Source organism: Bubalus bubalis, chromosome 4 (assembly GCF_019923935.1).
Source record: "Bubalus bubalis isolate 160015118507 breed Murrah chromosome 4, NDDB_SH_1, whole genome shotgun sequence".
In the NCBI taxonomy this organism is placed as follows: domain Eukaryota; kingdom Metazoa; phylum Chordata; class Mammalia; order Artiodactyla; family Bovidae; genus Bubalus; species Bubalus bubalis.
The window spans coordinates 38,672,658-38,685,576 of record NC_059160.1 but is presented as its reverse complement, the minus strand read 5'-3'; the positions used below and the strand labels follow the sequence as shown (position 1 = coordinate 38,685,576).

The window sequence follows — 12,919 nt, the reverse complement described above, 5'->3', positions numbered from 1 at the left end:
CAACCCAGGGATCAAACCCAGGTCTCCCACATTGTAGGTGGATTCTTTACCATCTGAGCCAAGAGAAGCCCTTGGTAAATATTATTGAGCCACCAGGGAAGCCCTTGGTAAAATAAGCCCTTGTTAAAGATTCTTGGTGTGTAGGTATAAAGTAAAAACATCATCATCCATAGATGTAGAAGTTAGACTTAGAAAAAAATTAAAGAAAAAACTTTAAAGTATTAAAAATTACAATAACCAAATAATATTTGAAGCTCTCTTTATTACACCAAGAAATCCCAGAAAAGTACAAAGCCAATGAAAGTAGGAGCATTTCAGGAAACAAAACAAAAATGTTTGCAAACATTTTCAATGATATTTTAGTTTTGATGTCAAAAGAGAAAACAAAAACCTCATGATTTTGCACTGAAGCACACTGCTCATGAATTAAGTACATCCTGAAGTACTGGGAAACGATTTCACATCTCATATTTGAACCTGATTCCATTATATTTATATATGAGGGAATATAAATTCCCTGAGTTATATTCTCTTTCTAGAGATTAAGTTCATGGTGTGATTTTTAAGAAAAAAGATTTTATTGATTCATAGTGACTGTGAAGAACAGAAATAGGATATAAGCATATTATACATATATATTCTTTTAGGTGGTACATAAGGTCAAAGTTGAATTAATTTAATAATCTTCAGTGTTTTTAATTGCTACCAATGACAATATATGGATCCCACTATAGAAGAGGTTGGTAATATCAGAATGATTCTCTGGCATATCCATGCTTTATAGCTAAGTTACACAGATAGAAAGATGACGTTGAAAACCATGCTATTTATATCCTCAAAATCAAATAAATGTATGATGACATTCTAGAATCTCATCTGGAGTCACTGTGAAATGCTAAGTAAAGATATTTACTATTTTTGCCAAATACAGTGTGACCGGCCGCCAGAAGCTATAAAGTTTATTTAATTAAATTTGGTAATTTTCAATGGTTTTGAGGGCACATCATACTGTATGCTGCTGCTACTATTGCTACTAATAAAATAACATTAAACATAAAGGAGAAAATAAAAGAAAATAAATTAGATCTCTTGTTCTTCTAAATATTGTTTTAGTTTATCCTTGAAGTGGAAACCAATTTTCCAAGGTTTGGAAAGAAAACAAAAACATCTTTATAATTCAGAGCATGTATTTTAGAGGTCTAATGATTTATCCATTGCCAGTGTGGGTTAGCTTGTCACATTTTCTTTATTCAATGTCGACTGGTTCTGTGGCTATTAAAGCACTTAACTGTTTCTGAGCACAGGAAAGGAACAGTTCCAAACTGGACAGGCTTCTCTGGCGGATGACTTGGTCAAGCTGTTGATATTTTTTTAAAGAAAAGAGAGAGAAAGAAAAAAGAATATACTTAGTTAAGGGATAAAGAATAGTATGCCACTGAAGGCCACTAGACAAAACTTTTCAGATGCTGATTTAGAAAATCAAACAGTGCTTTAAACTCAGATATAGTGCAGTCACTATTTTTGGTTTATCATCTAAGATGAAATGACAATTGTTACAATTTTATAATTGATGTTGATATTCAGCTACTGGAAAACACCGTAAACTTGATCAGAGTGATTTCAGAAAATATAAAATAGCATTTAAAATATCATTTCTTAATGAATATACAGACAAGACATCCACAAATATCATAAAACATAACAGATGCAAAAAACAACAGAAAAACATAGTAGGGAAAATCAGCATAATTACACCAGGCCTAAGTTTACCTGCGACAAAAAAGAAGTGAGCACATACACAGTATCTTAAAATTAAGAGAATGTTCCTGGGAAAGGAGCATTTTAAGGAATATTTGATACTGTTGAAACTTAAATTTGACTTGGTCTATCTGCTGAGTCAGAGATTTTTTTATTAGGATAATTTTAGTGTATTAATAATAAATGCAATGAACAAAATCATAGAGGTTTAGTAATAAAAGTCATATAAAAACTTTCATGATGTTAAGGATTATTAACTACATCAAAAAAAGTTTCTAATTCTCCTGCCTTAAAAAATTGCTCATGGTATAAAAATAACCAACAACAACATATTACCTACAGGTTATAGAAGAATGGATGAACGCAAAAGAAAGCCAAATAAATTCCATTTCACAATACACACCTGTCATCTTTATGTAAAAGCTGACATATTCCTCCACAAGCTCCCTCAACATAAAGGACAAATCCAAACAAAAATTCTCTAGTAAATTACACATCTATAATCCACTAATTTCTAAAATGACTGAAAAAATGGAAGATTAAAATGTTGATATATCCTAAAAATTAATCAAAAAGAATACAGTATATTTATAAAAATCCTCATGTAAGAAGATTGAAAACTACTAAGACTCCCTCTAATATTAGGGATTTTAATGTATATACAGAAACAGGATTCTTGCTTATCCTTTTCCTCATTTTTTTTTTCCCGTTCTTCTCTCAAATGATAACTTTAGGTAAATATATACTTTATGCTTACAAGTTTCTATTAAGTAAGACAGTTCTTTACTAGGTAAACCCCAAGTGAGCAGAGAGCTTCTCTGTCTTGATGACTATTGTACCTCAGCATTAGAAGAAGGTTTGGTCACATGTTAGACATCCCATAAATATTTTCTGAGATTGAATGAATCATTAAATACTTAACCCAAATAGAGCAAAACAATCTACTAGGAAATGATAGGTATACTTTTAATTCTAAAAGTAAAAACATGCCTAATAATCTAAAAAGCTATGTAGTAGACATTTGAAATTTTTAAAGTTTCATTTTAATACACATAAAGCATACTGAAAGTTAACTATTTGAAGTTTTTTTTTTTAACTTTACAATATTGTATTGGAAGTTTTAAAAAATTATTTTGCACTTGGTCTAAATTCAAATAGCACAGAAGGGTATACCAACACCCAGGTCTAGTATATTCCTAGTGGTTTCTACCTACTTTGGATGTTTCCAAGCACTTGAAGATGGGTTTTAAAAAATATTTGGTCCAGAGGCTGTAATTGTTAACCATAGGAGGGTTTACATAATCACTTTGTTCCACTGCCATTACTGGAAATTTTTCCTTTTTTTTTTTTTTTTAAGAAATTTCTTGACTGTATTCCATGATTTATTTAGCAACTCTCCCACTGATAGACATGTACGTTTATTTCAATTTTGCCTTATTTTGCAGCAACAAAGAAATTTCAACCTGGGTGCATTCGCTTCAGATGTTCAAGGGTTTATAAAGGGATTCTAATATATGGATTTTCTACATTGTAAGATTTGGATAGTTTATTTTTAGATGCAAAATAATATGATGATATACGATATAATATCATATAATTGTGGTTGAACATGTTAGTATGTTCACATGGGCACTGTGTGAAGAACAGGCTATAAGAGGAGCAAGACAAAAAAACCAAGAGATACAATATACAAGGCAGTCAGTAAATGTGTGAAAAATAAACACAATTAACAAAAAAATCTCATTAATAGAGAAAAGTGTAATACTTCTGATCAGTTCAGTTCAGTCGCTCAGTCGTATCCGACTCTTTGCGACCCCATGAACCGCAGTACGCAGGCCTCCCTGTCCATCACCAACTACCAGAGTCCACCCAAACCCATGTCCATGGAGTCAGTGATGCCATCCAGCCATCTCATCCTCTGTCATCCCCTTCTCTTCCTGCCCCCATTCTTTCCCAGCATCAGGGTCTTTTCAAATGAGTCAGCTCTCCGCATGAGGTGGCCAAAGTATTGGAGTTTCAGCTTCAACATCAGTACCTCCAATGAATACCCAGGACTGATCGATCTCCTTTAGGATGGACTTGTTGGATCTCCTTGCAGTCCAAGGGACTCTCAAGAGTCTTCTCCAACACCACAGTTCAAAAGCATCAATTCTTCGGCACTCAGCTTTCTTTACAGTCCAACTCTCACATCCATACATGACTACTGGAAAAACCATAGCCTTGACTAGACGGACCTTTGTTGACAAAGTAATGTCTCTGCTTTTGAATATGCTATCTAGGTTGGTCATAACTTTCCTTCCAAGGAGCAAGCGGCTTTTAATTTCATGGCTGCAATCACCATCTGCAGTGATTTTGGAGCCCAGAAAAATAAAGTCAGCCACTGTTTCCCCATCTATTTCCAATGAACTGGATGCCATGATCTTAGTTTTTGGAATGTTGAGATTTAAGCCAACTTTTTGACTCTCCTCTTTCACTTTCATCAAGAGGCTCTTTAATTCCTCTTCACTTTCTACCATAACGGTGGTGTCATCTGCATATCTGAGATTATTGATATTTCTCCTGGCAATCTTGATTTCAGCTTGTGCTTCTTCCAGCCCAGCAGTTTCTCATGATGTACTCTGCATCTAAGTTAAATAAGCAGGGTGACAATATACAGCCTTGACGTACTCCTTTTCCTATTTGGAACCAGTCTGTTGTTCCATGTCCAGTTCTAACTGTTGCTTCCTGACCTGCATATAGGTTTCTCAAGAGGCAGGTCAGGTGGTCTGGTATTCCCATCTCTTGAAGAATTTTCCACAGTTTATTGTGATCCGCACAGTCAAAGGATTTGGCATAGTCAATAAAGCAGAAATAGATGTTTTTCTGGAACTCTCTTGCTTTTTCAATGATCCAGAGGATGTTGGCAATTTGATCTCTGGTTCCTCTGCCTTTTCTAAAACCAGCTTGAACATCTAGAAGTTCACGGTTCACATGTTGCTGATACTTCTAGGTAACTGACCAAAAATATTACAGCCAATGGTGACCCGACACACACTTCTCTCTTAGATGCCAAAGTACTTATAATTCATTTTTTTCCTACTGTCAGTGCAGTTGCTGTTTTCATTGTTCCACAATCCAGAGTAGCCAGCAGGATTTTTCATAGGGAATGCCCGTGTTCTGCTTAGACACCTAGCCAGTCACCTCTGTTCATCCATTCAAATCCTGTCCTTTTAAAAAATTCTTTATTTTTTACTGAATGGAAGATTCTTTAAATTCTGTAATGCTTTGTAATTTTCAAAAGTTTTACAAGGATGATTTCATATAATCTCATAATAACCCTGTTTTTTTCTTCTACCCCTACACGTTGCCTCTTTTCCCTTCCCTCTCCCCAGAGGTAACCAGTAGTGTGTTATATATGTGAGTCTGCATCTTTTTTGTTTTATTCACAAGTTTATTGTACTTTTTAGATTTCACATATAAGTGATACCATATAGTATTTGTCTTTCTCTTTCTGACTTACTTCACTTAATATGCCATCCAAGTCCATCCATGCTGCTGCAGATGGCAAAATTTCATTCTTTTTTTATTGCTGAGCAATATTTCATTGTGTGTCTATATATACATCGTCTTTACTATTCATCTGTTGATGGACATTGAGGTTGCTTCTATACCTTGGCTACTATAAATAATGCTGGAATGAACGTTTGGGTACATGTATCTTTTCAAATTAGTGTTTTTGTTTTTAACTATATACCCAGGAGTGGAATTCCTGGGTGATATGGAGGTTCCATTTTTAGTTTTTTGAGAAATCTCCATATTGTTTTCACCAGTGGCTGCACCAATTTACATTCCCACCAACAGCATATGAGAGTTCAGTTTTCTCCACATCCTCACCAATATTTGTAATTTCTATTCTTTTCAATGATAGTCATTCTGGCAGGTGTGAGGTGATATCTCATGATGGTTTTGATTTGCATGTCCCAGATGATTAGTGATGTTGATCATCTTTTCCTGTGTTTGTCTGCTGTCTGCATTTCCTCTTTGAAAAAAATGTCTATTCAGTTCTTCCACCCATTTTTAATCAGGTTGTTTGACAGGATCTGCATGTTTTAAATTGTGATAGTTATTACCAAATTGCTTTCCAGAGCAAGTGACAGTGAAAGTTGCTCAGTTGTGTCTGACTCTTTGGGACCAGATACTGGAGTGGGTAGCCATTCCCTTCTCCAGGGATTGAACCCAGGTCTCCCGCACTGCAGGCGGATTCTTTACCGTCTGAGCCACCTATTAGTCCCAGATGTAGTGTACAAAAGCACTGGTTTTTCCCTGTTTTCTTTGTCTAAACCACTGTATAATTTTCTATTTTCTATTTATAATTTAATATAATGAATTATTTTATTACTTATTTAAAAATTATACTATCGACAGACATTTGGATTGTTCCTAATCTTTCGCTTTTATACTAGCAAAATGCTGTAGTGAACATCTATCACACAGACCTCTGTATGCTACAGTATCTTATAGAAATTGCTTGAGCTGAAAAACATGCCATCTGCAATGCTACTTCTATCGTAAATCAGGTTTCCATATATGCCTGAATCTTTCTTCAGCCTCCCTATTCTGCTTCCACAGACAGTTCACCCTATTCCTATGTAAATATGTCACTTAAGTACGGTGAGACTCTTTGTGACCCCATGAACTGTTATAGCCCTAAAGGCTCCTCTGTCCATGGGATTCTCCAGGCAAGAATACTGGAGTGTGTTCCCATGCCCTCCTCCAGGGTATCTTCCTGACCCAAGGACTGAACACAAGTCTCCCATATCTCCTGCATTGCAGGCAGAGTCTTTACCACTCATGGACTTCTTGGTTGCACAGATGGTAAAGAATCTGCCTGCCATGCATGAGACCTGGGTTCAATTCCTGGGTTGGGACGATCCCCTGCAGAAAGGAATGGCAACCCACTCTGTTGCCTTGAAAATTTCATGGACAGAGGAGCCTGGTGGGCTACAGTCCATAGGTTCACAAGGTCAGACATGACTGAAACTAAGACTTTCACTTTCCTTACCATTGGGGAAGCCCATGGAAATATGCTCTTTTAAATACTACAACTGTGTAAATAAATTTCAGCATATCACATATACCTACCATTCAACCAACCATACCATCTAATACTTTAGAAGAATATAAATTACTTCAGTTCAGTTCAGTTCAGTCTCTCAGTTGTGTCTGACTCTGTGACCCCATGAACCAAAGCACGCCAGGCCTCCCTGTCCATCACCAACTGCCAGAGTCTACCCAAACCTGTGTCCAAAGAGTTGGTGATGCCATCCAACCATCTCATCCTCTGCTGTCCCCTTTTCCTCGCACCCTCAATCTTTCCTAGCATCATAGTCTTTTCAAATGAGTTATCTCTTCGCATCAGGTGGCCAAAGTATTGGAGTTTCAGCTTCAGCATCAGTCCTTCCAATGAACACCCAGGACTGATCTCCTTTAGAATGGACTGGTTGGATCTCCTTGCTGTCCAAGGGACTCTCAAGAGTCTTCTCCAACACCACAGTTCAAAAGCATCAATTCTTCAGTGCTCAGTCTTCTTTATAGTCCAACTCTCACATCCATACATGACTACTGGAAAAACCATAGCCTTGACTAGTCAGACCTTTGTTGACAAAGAAATGTCTCTGCTTTTTAATATGCTGTCTATGTTGTCATAACTTTCCTTCCAAGGAGTAAGCGTCTTTTAATTTCATGCCTGCAATCACCATCTGGAGTGATTTTGGAGCCCAAAAGAGTAAAGTCTGACACTGTTTCCACTGTTCCTCCATTTATTGGCCATGAAGTGATGGGACCAGATGTCATGTTCTTAGTTTTCTGAATATTGAGCTTTAAGCCAACTTTTTGACTCTCCTCTTTCATTTTCATCAAGAGGCTCTTTAGTTCTTCCTTACTTTCTGCCATAAGGGTGGTGTCATCTGCATATCGGAGAAGGCAATGGCATCCCACTCCAGTACTTTTGCCTGGAAAATCCCATGGACGGAGGAGCCTGGTAGGCTGCAGTCCATGGGGTCGCTAAGAGTTGGGCATGACAGAGCGACTTCACTTTCACTTTTCACTTTCATGCACTGGAGAAGGAAATGGCAACCCACTCCAGTATTCTTGCCTGGAGAATCCCAGGGATGGGGGAGCCTGGTGGGCTGCCATCTATGGGGTCGCACAGAGTCGGACACGACTGAAGTGACTTAGCATAGCATAGCATAGCATCTACATATCTAAGGTTATTGATATTTCTCCTGGCAATCTTGATTCCAGCTTGTGCTTCCTCAGCCCAGTGTTTCTCATGATGTACTCTGCATCTAAGTTAAATAAGCAGGGTGACAATATACAGCCTTGATGTACCCCTTTTCCTATTTGGAACCAGTCTATTGTTCCATGTCCAGTTCTAACTGTTGCTTCCTGACCTGCATACAGGTTTCTCAAGAGGCAGGTCAGGTGGTTTGGTATTCCATCTCTTTCAGAATTTAACACCATTTATTGTGATCCACACAGTCAAAGGTTTTGGCATAGTCGATAAAGCAGAAGTAGATGTTCTTCTGGAACTCTCTTGCTTTTTTGATGATCCACTGGTGACTTCTAATTCACTCATTTTAGTGTCTCCATTTGTTTTATATGCTGAATCAGATATTAAGATTCTTAGAGGGGGTTTACACAGGCTGATTACAGGATCTTCATTCATGACTGTAGTCTTTTGTGTTTTCCTGATACTTTCTTTGAAACGGTTTGGCATTAAACAATTTGTGAAGGTGGTTTGTCTCTTGGGATGAATGGGAATCCCGTAATCTTCTCCGGGTCATAATCAGAGACAGTTTAGCACAGGCGGCTGTGAATGTTGCTGTTGTTGGAGGTGGGGAGCTCTTTGCTTCTTGATCTCCTTGGCTTCATGGAGTTGCCAACATTTCAGGACAAGAAACTTACGCAACCAAAACTGCTGACACTTGTATTCAGAAGGAAGGGTCAGAATGAAATACGTAGATTTATTTTGGAGGTGGCTTTTGTTTTATTACTATGGTTCATTACATATAATGTTAGATTTAATAAATTCAAAATCTTTTATAAGCTCCCCATGTCCCCAAAACATCAGGAGTTCTATTAAAAGCCAAACTGATTTAATATCCTAGAATTTATGAATGTTAGCTAAGAGGAGAAATTTCTCCTTTTGAGACCATATAGCATAAACTCATAATTGCACAAACTAGCAATCAACCTACGACTGTAACAATCCTCTAGATTATGCATCAGAATGAATATCCTGTAATTTTGTAAAAAGCAGGGACATGCACAAGGACAGAAATGTTTGCGAGACTCCAAGCACTCCTTTCTCTTGCCTGTGTTAAAAGTCACCCTGGAAGTAGTCACCGTAAAATGACTGATGTACTAACTGTGGGTTTAGGCAGCTAAACTTCACATCTTTCCTGAGTCTCCACAGAACTGTCTGAAGGCAAGAAGCCATTCAATTAATAAGAGTTCAGCACTTTAAGGAGCAAACAAGGTAACAAAGATACTCTGAGGAAGAGGATGAATTGGGTCATCTCAAATCTAAGCTTCCAATTTGGCAGTGTTTTCTGTGTTTGGTACTTAAGACCATGTCCACAGGAGGGACACTTGAGGCCTTTCTCTTATAGTTCAGGGACAATTCTTTTTTCTAAAACAAGTACATCAAACTGAAAAATTCCTGAATTTCAACAGTTTCTATTTTATTAGGCATGACCTTATTATCCTTTATTGAAACAAGGAGAATTTTGGCAAAATATTGAGTTATTTTTGCCCCGTTGAAGAGTGAGGCTTAATTCTGTTTTTGCGACTTTCATCTCAAAGTGAATCAAAGATCTGTGTTCTGTGACTTCATGCTGACAATATTATGTCCAGAGCAGTGGTGGCAAACATATCTGGCTCCGGGTTTACAATCTCCTCACGATATTGTAGCTTTAACTGTACTCTTTCCCCTTCTATTTCCTGCTGCTTCAGCTATTGTTCAGCTCTTTCGGATACCTGAAAAAAAACCCTGGAAATTCTGAGATGTCTGAAATGGACAATGAGACTTTAAAAATCTTTTCTTCCCTTTGTCATCTCTTCAGTTTGCTAGCATACTGCTGAAACCCATTTAGAAGCGTACATACGGCTTGTTAAAAGTTAATATTAAGGTTAGGGGGTAAAAAGACATGATTTTTCAATAACTCCCTATATTAGATTCACTTGTTATTAGTATTTCATGCCATAGCAAAATAAAAAGACAAACAAAACAGCTCTAGACTTTAGCTTTTATTTCCTATCACCAAAGCATAATAGGATACATGGTCAACTTATTCTGGTCAAAAGAGCAAAATTCAAATTTGGTTAAAAACAACATAGCTTATTTTAATGGGACTGTTAAGAACACTGTTTACATCTTAGAAAATCTGGTACTTGTTTTTGAATATATATGTATACAAAATATATGAATGTATATAATTAATATATATGAAATTTAAAATACAGAGTATTAATTGTGATTTCAGTATTTTCTGGGGTTTCACCAACAACAAGATATACCAGAAGATGTGAAAATAGGTCTACTTTTATCAAAGTTACTTTTCCAACCTTCCCTCCTGCATATTTTAAACTTATGCTTTTAAAAAGCAATATTCAGCAAATCTACTGATAGAAAATTACTCATAAACATATGTTTTTATGTTTAGTAATTTGTTGAATGGATTCTGTTTTCACAGTCACTAACAAGCTCTTTCATAGGCATTGAAGAAAGGTCAAGTATGATGATCTGGAACTGTAATTACTCAGGCAGGTTTTCCAGTTGATAATATCATATCCGGTAAGAAGGACTGTTTACCTTCTGATAAATGAAATAGTTCTTCAGTTTTTATTACAATGCTACCCTTTTAACAATGTTAGTTGGATATGAATGCCTCTCTTTTTTTGACTTTATATACATCCACCACATACACACACACATCATACACATACACCTTCAAGCTGTTGTTTCATTTATATACATGCTTGAGATCGAGCTAATCCATTAATTAATTGGTCAATCAGCTAATAAATAAAAAAGTTAAGACTGCTATTATTTGTGCATTATTACCCTGAACCCCCCAAAAGTATACAAATAGTGACCTTGTCCTTAAGTTTATAATGTTTTTGAAGAGGCACACACAACCATTAAAGAACAACTAAGTGATGACAATTAGGTAAAGATGAGTCCAATGGAAGGTCAGAATTGGGGAGAGATCATTGTGGGAGAGTGTAGCAGAGACAACTTCATAGAGGTTGAGGAGGATTTAAAGAGACTGAAAGAGAATATCAAGAGTGTTTTCTTAAAGAGAAACAAGATGTGGACAAAAAATCTAGGAAAGCAAATGAGCAGGAACAAAGACAGACTGTTTAGTGACACCGAGGAAGGAAGTGACACTTGAGTTTGGTGGAGCTTAGGAGTAGTCATATAGTTTTTCATTCACTCATTTATTCAATATTTATTCTGTACCTACTATGTGCCAAGCACTGCTTCAGGCACTAGAGAAATAGTGGTAAAGAAGACTACTCTCTGCTACTGTACACTTTATATTTTAGGTTGAGGAGACAACAAATTAATATTCTTCAGGTGAAGATCAACACTATAAAACATAACAAAGTAGAGCAGAGGATTTGACAGAGGCAGAGAGGAGATCTTTTTGGAGGGATGGTTAGAGAATACCACTTGGAAAAGGCAGTAATTAAGAGACTTAAAATAAGTGGTGGTCTAGTGGCTAAGACTCTATGCTCCCAATGCAGGGGTCATGGGTTCAATCCTTGGTCAGGGAACTAGATCCCACATGCTGCAACAAAGAGCTCACCTGATACAATGAAAAGATCCCTAGTGCCACACTTAAGGCTTGGCTCAGCCAAATAAATAAATTAATTTAAAAAAATGTTAACAAAAGAGAAGTGAGGGAGGAAAGGAATCATACAAAAACATCAGGAAAGTATGTCAAAAGCAGATGAAAACACAAGAGGAAAAGTCCAAAATGTGTGTTCAGACTTGGTTTCAGTGAAGACTGGCAATAAGTATAAGATAGGTGCAAAATGAGCAAGGGGGGACTGGTAGGGTAGGAGAGCATCAGAGAAGCAGACAGTGATTAGAGCAGGAAGGTGTAACAGGGCATGGGAAAAATCTGGAGAGCTTTGAGCAAAAGTGTGGCCATACTCTATGTTTGAAGAATGTCACACTTGTAGGGAGTTCCCTGGTTCTGAGCTTTCGCTGCTCTGGCCCTGGTTCAATCCCTCGCCAGAGAATTGAGATTCCATAAGCCATAGTGTCAGACTTTAGTTTTTGGGGCTCCAAAATCACTGCAGATGGTGACTGCAGCCATAAAATTAAAAGACGCTTACTCCTTGGAAGGAAAGTTATGACCAACCTAGATAGCATATTGAAAAGCAGAGACTTACTTTGTCAACAGAGGTTCGTCTAATCAAAGCTATGGTTTTTCCAGTAGTCATGTTTGGATGTGAGAGTTGGACTGTAAAGAAAGCTGAGCGATGAAGAATTGCTGCTTTTGAACTGTGGTGTTGGAGAAGACTCTTGAGAGTCCCTTGGACTGCAAGGAGATCCAACCAGTCCATTCTGAAGGAGATCAGCCCTGGGATTTCTTTGGAAGGACTGATGCTAAAGCTGAAACTCCAGTACTTTGGCCATCTGATGCGAAGAGTTGACTCATTGGAAAAGACTCTGATGCTGGGAGGGATTGAGGGCAGGAGGAGAAGGGGACAACAGAGGATGAGATGGCTGGATGGCATCACTGACTCAGTGGACGTGAGTCTGAGTGAACTCCGGGAGTTGGTGATGGAGAGGAAGGCCTGGCGTGCTGGGATTCATGGGGTTGCAAAGAGTCGGACACGACTGAGCGACTGAACTGAACTGAAGCCATGTGTCATTGTCAAACAACAACAACAACAAAATCACACCTCATTACTGGGAACAACAGATTGTAGAGGGGGCAAGAGTGGAAGAAGAAAATCCAATTAAGAGAATTTTTGGCCTGGGAAAAAATATAAAGTTAATCAGACTATTGGCAGTAGAGGCTTAACAGCTGGTCCTATTTTTAGACAAGACCGACTGGAGTTACTGATGGATAGGAAGTGCATGGATGAAAGGAAAAGAGAA

General features: G+C 37.5%; 1 protein-coding gene across 7 annotated transcripts in view; it reads right to left on the bottom strand.

Moving 5' to 3' along the window:
• Positions 1-242: 242 nt before the first annotated feature.
• Positions 243-12,919, bottom strand: part of CCDC91 (coiled-coil domain containing 91) — a 394,145-nt gene continuing 381,468 nt past the window's right edge. For all 7 annotated transcript variants that reach the window (XM_025283437.3, XM_044941290.2, XM_025283433.3 and 4 more), the window contains one exon: positions 243-1,357. In XM_025283437.3, coding sequence (XP_025139222.1) covers positions 1,247-1,357 — 111 coding nt within the window. In that variant the 3' untranslated portion in view covers positions 243-1,246. The remainder of the gene's footprint in view (positions 1,358-12,919) is intronic.